The following is a 16,035-nucleotide window of genomic DNA, read 5'->3' on the forward strand; positions in this document are numbered from 1 at the left end:
ACGAACAATTTGAGAAAAATTCGGCTGTTCGAGGTTATGTTCGATAACTGTTCGTGCACCAAAATCATAACTGGATTTTTTCTCAGTAATGATGAAAATTAATGTTAATACGCAGTTTGAGTGTACAGCGGGGTGGGGGGAGGGGCAGGGGATGGATCTCTGCAGGAACAATGAAGATCTCCATTTTTTTTTTCTCTTTCCCGCATTTACAGTGGGGAGGTGCAATCTGTCAGCCTATCAGCAGCGCACACACGGAGCGAAGTGCTTTTTTTCACACAAGCAAGGGCATGTGTCATTGGCAGTGTATGTCACATGTCCTTGCCCTATAAGACCAAGCCATTTTCCCCGTCGCCACCATTTTCTCACTGCTGCAGCTGCGTGTTAGACGGCACCGCTGTTGCTGTGTGCGCTATACCTTGTTAATTTCAAGCCAATTTTCGCACAAATATACAGATAGCTTGGGAATAGGGAATAGTTGTGATTGCAGTCCTTTTAAGGACTAGGTTACAGCATTTCCTACGACTTTTATCAGGGAGGTCTGTGCTCTTAAATAGATAGATTGTGGGAGTAAAGACTAATTGTAATTGGAGTCCTTTTCAGGACTAGGTTACATCAGTTCCCATCAGTTTTTGCCAGGCAGGTCTGTGCCAGTGCTGTGCAAGTTTTTTTCACAGCATTTGGCTAAATCTAGCAAAGCTAATCCTTTTTGGCCTATTGCAGAGTGTGTTAGTCAGTGGAGTAACCTATCTGTGTTGCAAGATATACCACCTGTGTATAGAATACCAATTTTTTTACTGCACCTAGTGAAGTAAAATCTTTTGGGCATAGCATCATTCTATTAGTCCATCTATACTGACCTCCATCAGGTTGCAAACTGAATATAATTTTTTTCTGCATCTAGCTCTGAAAAAATATTTGGCCTTCTAGCAGTGTGTCGGACTTTCTCTATTAGTCCGTCTATACTGACCTCCATCAGGTTGCAAATTAAAAATTTTTTATCTGCATCTACAGTACCTCTGAAAAAATATTGGGCTTCTAGCTGTGTGTGGGACTTGTTGTATTAGTCCATCTATACTGACCTCCATCAGGTTGCAAACTGAATATATTTTTTTCTGCATCTACCTCTGAAAAAATATTGGGCTTCTAGCTGTGTGTGGGACTTGTTGTATTAGTCCATCTATACTGACCTCCATCAGGTTGCAAATTGAATATAATTTTTTTCTGCATCTAACCCAGCCAATAGTTTTGGCCTAATACCACAGTTTGGCCACTCAGCTCTGCTCGGTTACCATCCATTGTTTTTTTGTGCAAACAACTCCAGAGTTGTGAATTAGTTAACCACCAAAATGAGTGGAAAAAGGCCTGCTGCTGGTGGAAAGGGGAATAGGCGTGTTGGGAAGGGGAAAAAAGGTTGTGTCCGTGGGGTAGGTGTTAAAGCAACAGTAACATCTGCAGAAGAAAGACCATCTTCCAGCCAAACTAAAATGTCTACTTCTTTTAGCGGACAATGTGATAAGATCCCTTTCTTACGGCCACGCCAATCGCTACAAATTCCAGATGAGGCACAAAAACAGCAGGTGCTTCAAGGGATATCAAGTGCTCCTTTAAGTGGGCTCTCCTCCACATCAACTTCAACATCACAAATACTCCAGTCCTCAAAGGTGTCACCCCAATCGCACTTGCTTCCTCACAGCTCCCAAATCTCCAGCTGCCCGTCTGAGTATGAGGTAGAACAGATGGTTGAGTCTGCAGAGCTGTTTACTCATACTATAGCCTGGGAATCAGAGGTCGACTCCAGCGCTTCTGTGAATCCAGACGAGGAAATGATCTGCACTGATGCCCAGAATCTTTATGAGTCGGATCCAGGACCAGACGCAGAAGGTTCTGACCATAATGTAGACCCTCATTCCCAAACTGTAACTCCTGTTGGTGGAGACAATGAGGAAGACGATGATAAGACTCAAATACCTGATTGGAGCGACAACTTTAGTTTTTTGTCAGGGCAGGAACAGGTTGGCTCTGAGGACGACGGGTGTGATAACGCACAGGGTGATGATGATGAGGTTGGAGATCCCACTTACTGTCAACCCACAGTCAGCCAAGAGATGAGGTCAGCAGAGGAGGTAGAGGAAGATGCTAGTGACGACGAGGTCAGGTTGCGCCTTCCTGGACAGAGACGTAGTACTGGAAGCACGTCAACAACTGCATCCTCAAACACAACTCTGCCTCTCACCACAAGTCGTGGTGGCTCTTCAGGTCGCATGGGTGCTAAGCCTTGCATAGCCTGGGCATTTTTTCAGATCGATAAAGATGACCCAACTCGTGTTATCTGTAACATTTGTCAGCAAACGCTAAGTAGAGACCAAAAAATACATAGTTTGAGTACTTCATGCATGAACCGGCACATGGACATGAAGCATAAGTTGCAGTGGGAAGCTCAGTGTGCTACAATGCGGCCTAGCCGGCCGGGCCAACCACCGTCTGCCATATCTTGTGCATCCGTGGCCTCTTCATCCTCTGTGACTGGGGGGACAGCAGTCACACCTGTTTTGGGGCGCAGACCTGCCACCTCTTTACCCGCAACAGCCAGCGTGATTGGCAGGTCATCATTTTCTTTGGAGGTGGGAACACCAGCTGGTGTTGAGCGCTGTCCGACATCGATAGCACCACCTTTGGATCATGGCAACCTAACATGTCCGCCTGCATCTTCCTCACAGACCGGCAGTTTGCCGGGGACACCCTTATCAACCCCGTCTAAGCACAATAGCCAGCCCTCGGTCCCTCAGATGTGGACAAGTAAAAGACCATTTCCTCCTAGCCATGAGAAAGCTAAGAGGTTGAATTTCACCATCTGCAAGCTCTTGGCTACAGAAATGCTGCCTTTCCGCCTGGTGGACACAGAGGATTTTCGAGACCTTATGTCCGTCGCAGTGCCCCAGTACCAGATGCCCAGTCGGCACTACTTCTCAAAGAAAGGTGTGCCTGCGCTCCACCAGCATGTCGCACACAACATCACCGCTTCTTTGAGAAACTCTGTGTGTGACAGGGTGCATTTCACCACAGACACTTGGACGAGTAGGCATGGACAGGGGCGTTACATGTCGCTGACTGGGCACTGGGTAACTATGGTGACAGCAGGACAAGGGGCTGCTGTCCAAGTCTTGCCGTCCCCACGAGTTGTGCGTCAATCCTCTTTATGTCAAAGTTCCTCCACTGCTTCTGCCTCCTCAACCTCCTCTCGGTCTTCCACCTGCACCCAAAGCCTGTCTGGTCATGCCACAAGCTTTCTAACTGCGCAGAAGGGATCCTGCACACCTCCTTACTATGCTGGCAGTAGGGCTCAACGTCATCAGGCGGTTTTTACATTGAAATGTCTGGGAAATGTGAGTCACACAGCTGAGGAGTTGTGGTCAGCTCTGGAGAACCAATTTCATGAATGGTTGTCTCCACTGGACCTGAAACCAGGGAAGGCCGTGTGCGACAATGCTGCAAACCTGGGTGCGGCCCTTCGCCGGGGCAATGTCACACACGTGCCTTGTATGGCTCACGTGTTGAACCTGGTTGTCCAGCAATTTTTAGCCCACTATCCCAGACTAGATGGCCTTCTGCAGAGGGCACGGTCGCTGTGTGCTCACTTCCGCCGTTCGCATCCCGCAGCTCAGCGACATACATCTCTACAGAAGTCGTTGGGCCTGCCACTTCACCGGCTAAAATGCGATGTGCCTACCCGGTGGAATTCAACTCTGCACATGTTGCAGCGACTGTGGCAGCACCGACAAGCCCTGGTGCAATACGTTCTGACGTATAGCCTGGGCCAACGAGATTCAGAGGTGGGGCAAATCACGCTGGAGGAGTGGTCTCAGATCAGGGACCTATGCACCCTTCTGCACAGTTTTGAAATGGCGACGAAGATGTTTAGTGCTGACGATGCCATTATCAGCATGACTATTCCGGTGATTTACATGCTGGAGCACATGTTAAACAGAATTCGGAGTCAGGTGATGGCACAAGAGGAGGTGGAGGAAGTAGAGGAGGAGGAGTTGTATGCAGAAGGGCTAACATCTGCAAGGTCCAGACGGTCGGCAGCACCAAGGAGGCAGGCATGTGAGGGTGGGGGAGATGGTTTTACCAGGGCGCATGGTAGCAGCCAAACTAGTGAGGAAGGTGCAGGAGCCCAGGAAGAAGTGGAGGACGAACTGATGGAAGACTCATCAGATGAGGGAGACCTTGATCACATTTCTGTTGTGCGAGGTTGGGGGGAGAGGACAGAGGAAGGAAGCATGATTGTTACCTCGCCACCAACACAACAGGGACTTGGTGCTCCTGGATGCGCAACACACATGAGTGCCTTCTTGCTGCACTACCTGCAACATGACCCTCGAATTGTGAGAATTAGAAATAATCCTGACTACTGGGTTGCCACACTGTTAGATCCCCGGTACAAAAGTAAATTTGCAGAAATTATTCCTGCCATAGAAAGGGATGCACGCATGCAGGAGTATCAGCAGAGACTGTTGCAGAATCTTACATGTGCTTTTCCACAAAATACCAGTGGTGCATGTAGTGAATCTCACAGTTCCAACTTGCCAACCGTGGGACCGTCAAGTGTTCAGCACTCAAACCGTAACAGAACCACAGTATCTGCTGGTAACATCAATTTTGCGGAATCATTTCACCACTTTTTTAGCCCATCCTTTGCAAGGCCACAGGAGACAAGAAGTCTGACACATAGTCAACGCCTAGAGACGATGGTACAGGAGTATCTCCAAGTAAACATTGAAGCCACGACTGTGTCACTGGACCCTTGCTCTTTTTGGGCTTCCAATCTGGATAAATGGCCGGAGCTAGCCACTTACGCCTTGGAGATCTTGTCATGCCCCGCAGCCAGCGTTCTGTCTGAACGTGTGTTCAGCGCTGCTGGTGGTGTGCTGACAGATAAGCGCACGCGGCTCTCCACTGATAATGTAGACAGACTCACGTTCATAAAGATGAACAAATCATGGATCCGAAACGACTTTTCTACCCCTGTGTCATCCTGGGGAGAGTAAAAGCTTGATGATTGGTTAAAATCACCCTACCAACCGTTTTAAGCTTTCAAATTACTAATCATGTTTATCTGTATCTTGACTGGAAAATAATTTGGGCTTTGTAGCAGTGTGCAGCACTGATCCTATTAGGCCATCTATACTAAAGCTTCACCAGATTTAAAATTAAAAATAATTTTTAGCTGCATCTAGCCCGGAAAATAATTTTGGGGCTCCGAGATGCGCAAGACACATAAGTGCCTTCTTGCTGCACTACCTGCAGCATGACCCTCATATTGTCAGAATTCGAAGTAATCATGACTACTGGGTTGCCACACTCTTAGATCCCCCAAACTTTTCGATCAACCTTTTCATTTTAATAAAGACCAAAAAAATGGTCATTTTTGAAATTATAAGCATTAGCAGGTTGTTAGAAACTGAAATCAAACAGTTTTCAACTCAAAACTTTATTCTAGGTGATGTTACATTTTCACATAGGACCCCTTGTTCGAAAGGAGCTTCTGAACTCTCTCGTCCATTGAATTTGTCAGGTTTTGGATGGTTTCTGCTTCAATTGTTTTGCATGAGGACAGAATACCCTCCCAGAGCTGTTGCTTAGATGTGAACTGCCTCCCGCCATCATAGACACTCCTTTTAATGATGCTCCAAAGGTTCTGAATGGGGTAGAGGTCAGGGGAGCATGGGGGTCACACCATAAGTTTGTCCCCTTTTATGCCCATATCAGCCAGAGATGCAGATGTTTTATGTGCAGCATGAGATGGTGCATTATCATGCAGAAAAATGATCTTGCTGTGAAATGCACGGTTCTTCTTCTTGAACCATGGCAGGAAGTGCTGTTTGAGAAAATCCACATACATTATGGAGTTCATCTTTAGCGCCTTCAGGGGCCGACAATCTCTCTCCCCATGATTCCAGCCCAAAACATTACTCCACCTCCTCCTTGTTGGCGCTGTAGCCGTGTTTGCGTGGGGTGTACATCAACCAGCCATCCTCCACTCCATCCATCTGGACCATCGAGCGCTGCACGGCACTCATCCGTGAACAAAACTGTTTTGAAATCAGTCTTCATGTAATGTTTGGCAGGCACAAGCAGCTTCAAAAACTTGTCTGCTGCTATGACAAGGCTTTTTTGCCGCTGCTCTTTCAACCTGACGTAATTGCCTGTAGGAAAGAGTCCTCAATTTGCCCTTATCAGCACGCACACGTGTGTACTGTGAATCAGATACATACTTCTTGATTGCCAAGACACTTCATCCTGATCATCGCACAATGTTGATTGTAGTCATGCCTTGACCTAAACACTCCACAATTTGTTGCTTCTCAGCAGCCGACACATCCTTTTTCTTTCCCATTTTGGCAGAAAATGTAGGCTGCTTAATAATGTGAGAGAGCCTTCTTAAGTAGTCTTGCCTTTCATTGGACACACCTGCCAAACTAATTAGCACAGGTGTCTGCAATTGCTTACAGTGATATAAAGAGCCCTGACACACATCACCATCAATGAGTTTAACTGACAAACAAACAAATTCTTCCCTTATCACTCCTAAACACTTTTTGCATAATAATTTGGAACGCAGTGTACATGTGCTTTTCCACAAAACACCAGTGGTTCACGTAGTGAATCTTACAGTTCTAACTTGCCAACCGTGGTCTGTATGGAGTTGTTCAATAAAGGGCCCAAAATTAAGATAACATAGATGGGAGAGGTCTCTATGAATAGGAATTCCTAAGTATTTGATACCCTGTGAGGGCCAGGCAAAGGGAAAGTTGGACTGGATGGAATCCTATATGGATTTAGGGAGGGAGACATCGAGGGCCTCAGACTTCGCTGCATTGATTTTAAAATTTGACCATGTAACAAAGTGATCTATTTCAGCCATAACGGCATGGATGGATATATGTGATTGAGTGATATATACTAGGACATCATCAGCAAATAGAGAGCACTTGTACTCGGTGCCTCCCACCTCAATCCACCTAATATTGGGGTTATGGCGAATTGATGAGAGCAGGTGCTCCGTCACTAGGATGTATAAGAGAGGGGACAGAGGACATCCCTGCCTTGTCCCATTGGTGATTGTGAAAGGTGATGAAAATGTTCTGACGCACCCCCTGGGCCTTTGGACACCCGGAGCCGGACCCTTTTTGGTGGATGCTGGTGGTTGTAGTCTTCGTGGCGGCGACCCGGTTCCGTGGCTCAGGGCGGTCAAACCAGTGGCGGAACTATTTATGTGGTTTTGATGTTTAAATGTACGACTACGCCACCCGTGGATTGCAGTCAGAGTGAACCGCCGCTACAGGGCAGACCGCTGAGGCTGGTGTTGTGGGTGCAGCAGAGCGTAGCATAACTCCCCACGGGAGGAGTATAGCCTCAGGGCAGTGTATGCGGAGGATGGGGGTGATGGTGCAGGGCAGCAGCAGTAACGACACGGAGTCAGTGATGCAGTTCAGGGCCTTTACTCACAGTTCTTATTATCCAGACCACGTCTGCAGGTAACGGCTGCCCACGTCGTACTGTGCTCACCAGGTGAGGGGCTCAGACAACTCCCAGATAACTTTGGAGCACTTCACAGGACCCCCTTTGTGTGTCCTTTGTCTGGCCTTTCTTACCAACACTTCTGTCCGGCTGCCTCGGGCCTCCTCTTGGTAAACTTGGCGCCAGTTTCCCTGACCCTATGTGGTGCCTTCCTAGCGGGTGTAGCGAGGGGCTGCGCCACATAAAATGTCAGAGCCTCCGGTTTCTAGCTGAGGGTCGTTTCCTGCCTCCACTAGTTCGGGGACCGGTCTCCCCCTTTGGCCTGACCCCTCCACGCAGGTGGATTCGGGCGTGCGGTGGCGACTCGCCCGTCCGCCCCCCTGGGATCCCTTCATTCCTCGTTCCTGGAGCCTTCTCCGCTCCTCTTCCTTCCTTCTCCCTCTTCCAGGCCTGGGCCTCTGTTACTAGGCCCGCCTTCGGAGCAGAGCTCATGCAGAGCCCCTGCTCCCTGCCACTTCTGCTCAGACTTCTCTGCACTGAACTAAGATGGTGCCCACCTTTTATACTCCCTTCTCAATGCACCCAGGAACTGCTTCCTCCCTGCTCCTGCACTACAGGGTTCCCCTTCCTCAGTGTTTCCTCCCCCCACTCCAGCCAGGGACAGGGACTGTCGTGCCCATCTCAGGGACATATTGGTCGCTCTGCCCCACGGCAATGTGGTGTAATGCATGCAGGTGTCGGGTCCTGATCCACACTCCATCCTTACCTGAGAGTGAGATATCACACCTCTGGGTGAGGTGCAATACGTCTGTAGCAACCGAGCCCTCAGGGTGCTACAGTTCCATTTATCTTCAGCCTAGATGACGTATTGTGATACAGGGCCGTCATTTTGGCTATAAAAGGGTCCCCTAGACCCCTACCCCAAGCTTTTTAAGAGATCATATATGGCGTGCCAGGAGACTCTATGGAATGCTTTCTCAGCATCCAACGAGAGTATCTAATTACAAATTTTTAACTGCATCTAGCCCAGGAAATACTTTGTGCCTAGTAGCAGTGTCTGCTAGTCAGCGGATTATCCCGGCTGTTAAGCAAGCTACACCACCTGTAGTTTAGACACTTAATTTTTTCAAAGGAAATGCTTCGGGACCATGGGATACTTAGTGAAGAGCATCAGGGGCTGGGACTGGCAGTAGGATGCCTTGCGGTGGACAGCCGAGCTCGATCCTTATAAAAGCTTTTTAACTGCAGCAGCTTTAGTGGACGCTACTGGAGCTGGAATTACGCGGCTGCTGGCATGAGACTTGCCCTCCAATAGATCCTTGTAAATGGATTTAAAGTGTATTCATTCAAATTAGAGAGACAATTTAAATTAAAAAGCTTAGAGCTGCCTCCACCACAGGGGGGCTCGCTCGACCCACCAGCGGACAGGCACCAGTATTGGGAGAGGGGGGCTGGCCATCAGGGTTCACCGCGGCTCTGGCACAAACCCGGCGACACGGAGGTGGCACGGGCAGGAGCGGACTGGCCGTGTCGGCTTCTCACTTTTTGGATTTTAGAAGGGCATGACATGCCTATATCTGTGTCTCCCCCTCCTTTTACTCCTCCACCTCTTTTATTTTCGCATGACTATATGTACTTGTCACTTTTCCATGTGTTAGTTATGTCTTCTGAGCAGTTTGTCAGCTTTTGGACACCTTTGAAGGTGTTTTCTATGTGTTTCTATGTGTTTTTGTTTGCCTGCCATTGGTTTTAACGGTGTTCGAAGGTGTTCGACAAACAGTTCGACGAACAGTTCGGCGAACACACGGGTGTTCGACGAACCGAACCGAACTCGAACACTACGGGGGTGGCTCAACACTACTGATGACCTGAATTGCAAATTGTTTGAACTTGTGGGGACCTGAGAGTTTCATGAAATTTTACTCAATGTCAATTCGCAGTGAATCGATTTGATCATCTCTGTTTCTAATAATCAGGGATGAGCAGACATGTGGATGTTCGGGTTCATCAGGTTCGGTCGAACTGTAGTCCAAAGATCAGTTTGGGCATCAGAACTTAACCCGAACTTGACCCCGAACTTGAACCCAATACAAGTCAATGGGAACCCAAACTTTAGTGCTATAAAATGATTGTAAAATGGTCATAGTAAGGGCTAGGGGGCTGAAAAAGGAAGCAAAATGGGATAAGAGCAGGACAATCACCCTACATTCAAATGTGGTTAGGAAAATGACTTAAAATAACAGAATAAAAAAAAATAAAATTAATAATGTTGAACCAGGAGGCAGAGGTCCAAGTGGAGGAGAAGGTGGAGGGGCATGTTGCATTATAGGTGGAAGAGGTAGAGGAGGAGGTAGCCAACATTGTTTTTGTGTTTTTTTTTTGGGGTACCATGAAAACAGGCTATGTGGGGGCACTCTTCTCTGCATACAAGCAATGTCATAATCTGCTGGCCATTCTCTGTATGCAGTGTAATACTCTCCACTTTGTTGGGGTGCAAAGAATGAGGAGAGTATTAAATTAAGGATGTGTCTGTTTTGCTGCTGGTAGTGGTACAGCTGGTGTAGGAAGAGAGAGGTCATGTTTGATCTGTGCCTGCTACACACCCAAATGAAACACCTTCCTCTGGTGCATGCAGGCAACAGGACATACTGTGTCATTTCGTAGGCCCAAGTACCACTGGAAAAATGGGGAGGTCATTACAAGTAGAGGAGGTTTTAGATTGGATGGCTGAGAGTGCCTCCAGTTCCTTCGCTTAGATTTCCACCCAGTCCCCTGCTGAAAGCGCAAAGTTTGCACCTGTGGCCCATGGGCATCTATCTTCTACCTCACCCCTTTGCAAATCAGGCAAGTAGTCGGAGCCCCAAGTCATGCAGCAGTTACTTCTGCTTTTTGATGACTCCAAGGGCCATCCACCTGGCCCTGTCCACAAGTGGAAGAGATTTCATGCACTGATCTGATTTCCAACCACTTGTTCTGTTTGAGGATGAGTACATGGGAGGGGTAGTGCAAATGGTCAGCGGACCACCGCATCACATCTCGGATGGTGATTATGATGAAACACATGTTACAACTGCGGCTTTCTTTCTACTGTGTGCATACCGGCAAGGAGGGCAGGGGTGAGGACTGGGTGGAAGATCATGCAAGGGATTATTATTATTCTTTATTTTTAGAGCACCATTGATTCCATGGAGCTGTACATGAGAAGGGGTTACATGCAAAACACAAATAAAAATTACAATGAACAAACTAATAGTGACAGACAGGTACAGATGGGAAAAGACTCTACCTTGCGGACTTACATTCTACAGGATAATGGGAAGGAGACAGCAGGTCGGGGGTTGCAGCAGCTCTGGTTCGGGTGAAGCGGCAGCTCTGTTAGTGGTGAGGTGGTAGCGGGGTCATTGCAGGATGTAAGTTGTTCTGAAGAGATGGGTTTTCAAGTTCTAATGGAAAGTTCTGGCTTTAGGGGTTAATCAGACATGTTGGGGCAAAGAATTTAAGAGGATTGGGGATACTCGGTAGAAGTCTTGTAGGCGATTGGATGAAAAACGTACGATTGTGGTGGAGGGAAGGTGGTCTTGAGAGGATTGGAGAGTATGTGGTGGGAGATATCAGGAGATTAGATCAGAGATACAGTACAGACCAAAAGTTTGGACACACATTCTCATTTAAAGATTTTTCTGTATTTTCATTACTTTGAAAATTGTACATTCACACTGAAGGCATCAAAACTATAAATTAACACATGTGGAATTATATACTTAACAAAAAAGTGTGAAACAACTGAAAATATGTCTTATATTCTAAGTTCTTCAAAGTAGCGACCTTTTGCTTTGATGACAGCTTTGCACACTCTTGGCATTCTCTTGATGAGCTTCAAGAGGTAATCACCAGAAATGGTCTTCCAACAATCTTGAAGGAGTTTCCAGAGATGCTTAGCACTTGTTGGCCCTTTTACCTTCACTCTGCGGTCCAGCTCACCCTAAACCATCTCGATTGGGTTCAGATATAGTGACTGTGGAGGCCAGGTCATCTGGCGTAGCACCCCATCACTCTCTTTCTTGGTCAAATAGCCCTTACACTGCCTGGAGGTGTGTTTGGGGTCATTGTCCTGTTGAAAAATAAATGATGGTCCAGCTAAACGCAAACCGGATGGAATAGCATGCCGCTGCAAGATGCTGTGGTAGCCATGCTGGTTCAGTATGCCTTCAATTTTGAATAACTCCCCAACAGTGTCACCAGAAAAGCACCCCCACACCATCACACCTCCTCCTCCATGCTTCACAGTGGGAACCAGGCATGTAGAGTCCATCCGTTCACCTTTTCTGCGTCGCACAAAGACACGGTGGTTGGAACCAAAGATCTCAAATTTGGACTCATCAGACCAAAGCACAGATTTCCACTGGTCTAATGTCCATTCCTTGTGTTCTTTAGCCCAAACAAGTCTCTTCTGCTTGTTGCCTGTCATTAGCAGTGGTTTCCTAGGAGCTATTTTACCATGAAGGCCTGCTACAGAAAGTCTTCTCTTAACAGTTGTTTTAGAGATGTGTCTGCTGCTAGAACTCTGAGTGGCATTGACCTAGTCTCTAATCTGAGCTGCTGTTAACCTGCGATTTCTGAGGCTGGTGACTTGGATAAACTTATCCTCAGAAGCAGAGGTGACTCTTGGTCTTCCTTTCCTGGGGCGGTCCTCATGTGAGCCAGTTTCTTTGTAGCGCTTGATGGTTTTTGCAACTGCACGTGGGGACACTTTCAAAGTTTGCCCAATTTTTCTGACTGACTGACCTTCATTTCTTTAAGTAATGATGGCCACTCGTTTTTCTTTACTCAGCTGCTTTTTTCTTGCCATAATAAAAATTCTAACAGTCTATTCAGTAGGACTATCAGCTGTGGATCCACCTGACTTCTGCACAACACAACTGATGGTCCCAACCCCATTTATAAGGCAAGAAATCCCACTTATTAAACCTGACAGGTCACACCTGTGAAGTGAAAACCATTTCCGGTGACTACCTCTTGAAGCTCATCAAGAGAATACCAAGAGTATGCAAAGCAGTCATCAAAGCAAAAGGTGGCTACTTTGGAGGAACCTAGAATATATGACATATTTTCAGTTGTTTCACACTTTTTTGTTAAGTGTATAATTCCACATGTGTTAATTCATAGTTTTGATGCCTTCAGTGTGAATGTACAATTTTCAAAGTCATGAAAATACAGAAAAATCTTTAAATGAGAAGGTGTGTCCAAACTTCTGGTCTGTACTGTATATTTGGGAGACAAATTATGGACGACTTTGAAGGTCAGTGTTAGTAGCTTGAAGCGGATACTTGAAATTCTGAGACGATGAAGGGATTTGCATAGGGGAGAAGTGTAGGAGTAGTGAGGAGAGAGGTGGATTCGTCGGGCAGCAGAGTTAAGGGTAACAATAACAAACTGTTTATTCCAACATTTTTGTGGAAAAAAAGATAAATTTTAATCTGACGACCTAATGTTATCCAATTCTGTGTATTACCTGTGAGGTCAAAATTATCACTATACCCCTGGATAAAATCCTTGAGTGGTGTAGTTTCCAAACTCAGGTCAGTCGTTTGGGGTTTCTGCAGTTTAGGCATCTTTTCTAAAATTCTGATATTTTCTCAAATAAACGCAAATCATATTGACCTAAATTTACCACTACCAAAAAGTACCATGTGTCACGAAAAAACAATCTCAATCACTGGCTTATATTGAAACATTCCAGAATTAATACCACATAAAGTGGTCAGATTCAAGTAATTTGGCCTGGTCAATAAGGTTAAAATTGGCTAAGGAGTAGTGTTGAGCGAACGTGCTAGGATAAATGCTTGTCTACCTGCAGCTGCATGTTTTCTGGCGGTAAACAGATGCAACACATGCGGGGCTCGCCTAACAAATAGGCAATCCCTGCATGTGTTTCGTCTCTTTACCGCCAGAAAACATGCAGGCACAGGGAACCAAACATATCAGATGAGCACGATGAAGATACTCGGATAAAACCGAGTATGCTCGGAAAACACGTTATCTGAGCACGTTTGCTCAACACTACCAAGGAGATTATGACATGTGTAATGCCAGTGTTAATAAATCTACCCCTTACTTTGTCAAGGTGACTTAATAGTACATCGGGGACCTCATGTAGCTAAGTCAGTTTGTGGGAAAGCGTTCACTAAAACACTAATCTAGTAAAGGTTATGGTCTCTGAAATATTTATTGGTAATAACACTGAGGCAAATAAATGCTGGCTAAAAATAGTTTTGTGTTTTTTTTATCTTGATCTCTACACTGTTAGAAATCTGAAATCTTTTAGATTTACAAAGAATTTAGATTACAATTTAGTCCAGTGCTCTGTATTAAACTGTTTTACAGTTCTTTCCTGTTGTCACTTCCTCAGGCGCTTTCCTCACCGTTAAAGATCATTTTCCCAGTGACATAATGTGAGCTGCAGAATCTGACTTACTTGTGACACATCAACATTTTAATTTGCATAGGACAATGTTGTTCCTCCTTCTCTTTGCCTGTATTGCTTTGCCAGGGCAAACTGGACAAGCTAACTTTAAAGGTAAGTAAAGTATTACTGATTTTTATAAAATGATTAGAATTTCATGCATTTTAGATTATTTGTAAAATAAATGACTAAACTTTGTTAAATGTTGCTGTCAGTTTGACTACATTTGTTACATTTTAAGTGTTTCATTTTAAAGTTAATGTCAAATATTGAAACACATACTGTATTTGACTCTGGAGCAAATAATATTATAACATCACTACAATAATTAGTTGTAATTGATTAAAGCCTACATTTTCTAAAATGTAGAAATTTAGGTGTGACTACAGTATTCCTTTCCCATTATTAACTTTGAGGGTCCAAAAAGATGAGACAATGGGAACATTTTCAGTAGGGTTTTATGGCTGGGGCCCTTATTGGAATTGATGTTTTGTTCAAATAAAAAAAAACCTTGCTCCAATGAAAAAACACCCCACTAATTACACCCAGACAACAATATGCCAAAAAACCCTCTGGCTGCAACCATTTTTTTCATAAATCAATAGTACAAAGAGAGATAAGAAACTTTTTAATATATCTTATTAGAGAAATTTGCCTCTTATCCAACTTATAAGCGAATTCTTTTCTCCCTGCATTGATCATTCACTTTCAAAAACTGCTGAAATCTGTCTACAAATTTGTCTTAAGTGAAGGGTCAAATCACACCTTCTGCCTATAAAAGTCTCTGGAGAGGGAGGGGAATAGGTGGAGGAAAAAAGTGCCAAGATCTCTAGAAGAGAAAACTGAAAAAATGCAAAATAAAAGTTATGGCCAGAAATCTACCCCTTACTTTGTTACTTACTATAAAAAGTCTTCAAATCCCTGTTAAAATGCTAGGTTTTTGTTATGTAAAAAATCACATGAAGAAGTATCATTTAAGAACTTTTTCTACCTTTAAACTCACCCATAATATGTACAATTCAATTGAAAAATAAACTGAAATCTTTTTGGATGGAAAAAAAACTTAAGAACTAAAATAGTGTGGTTGCATAAATATGCACGCATTTGAAATAATACTTTGTTGAATTACCCTTTGAATTTATGTCAGCATTAAGTCTTTTTGCGTAAGAGTCTATCAGCATGTCACATCTAGAATGGGCAATCTTTGCCCACTCTTCCTTGAAGTAGCATTCCAAATCTTTAAGATTGCGAGGGTATCTCCTGTGTACAGTTGTCTTTAGGTCAACCCACAGATTTTCAATTGGATTCAGTTCAAAGTGCTGTCTGGGCCATTCCAAAACTTTGGTCTTCTTTTGTGATTTGGAGGCATGTGTCACACCTTTGCAAACACTTCCAGCACTGCTACATCTCATGTTGTTGGAGAACCTCTACCTGGCTATAGAGAGCCGTGGCAAGACTATGGAGGAATTTATAACAACTGTGTGCTGCAGAGTTAGGCTTCTCTGGCGTTTCCCCTGCCAGCAGTACATATATCAGGCAGGTCCTCCCTCCACATCTTGCCTGAGCTTCGGTTCTAGTTTGCAGTTCGGCTCTAGCTCCCTGTCATGGTGTTTCGTTGTTCTGTCTCTCCTGTTACCGACCCAACTTGTCTTCTCGTTTTGTCTGATCTCTCCGCTCCTGACCCCAGCTTCAATAATTTGAACTTGTGCTGCCTGTGCCGATCTCGAATTTCCTGACCATGTCTCAGTCTTCATCCTCTGTGCCTTGTATTCCTGTCTTGATCCAAAGTTCAGCTGCTGCAGATCCGGGCACTGCTTAGGGCCGTATGTTGTGCTGAAAAGTTAAATTCCTCTTCATCTTCAGCATTTTAGCCCAGGCCTAAAAGTTTTGTTAGAAAATTGACTGATATTTGAAATGGTTAATACTTTTCTTTCTCTTGACTAAAGCCCCATTTCCAGCTTCTGAAGAACATCCTCAAAGCAGAATGCTTTCTTCACCATACTTCACTGTGGGTATGTTGTTCTTTTATTGATGCACAGTGTTGGTTTTGC

The 16,035-nt window shown here is 45.1% G+C and overlaps 1 protein-coding gene across 1 annotated transcript in view; it reads left to right on the forward strand.

Annotated features, from left to right (window-relative positions):
- Positions 1-13,967: 13,967 nt before the first annotated feature.
- Positions 13,968-16,035, forward strand: part of LOC141251856 (cytokine receptor-like factor 2) — a 165,961-nt gene continuing 163,893 nt past the window's right edge. The window contains exon 1 of the mRNA XM_073670425.1: positions 13,968-14,098. Coding sequence (XP_073526526.1) covers positions 14,032-14,098 — 67 coding nt within the window. The 5' untranslated portion in view covers positions 13,968-14,031. The remainder of the gene's footprint in view (positions 14,099-16,035) is intronic.

This window comes from Phyllobates terribilis, unplaced genomic scaffold, assembly GCF_046119375.1.
Source record: "Phyllobates terribilis strain yellow unplaced genomic scaffold, ASM4611937v1 Scaffold_2__4_contigs__length_985480577, whole genome shotgun sequence".
NCBI lineage: Eukaryota > Metazoa > Chordata > Amphibia > Anura > Dendrobatidae > Phyllobates > Phyllobates terribilis.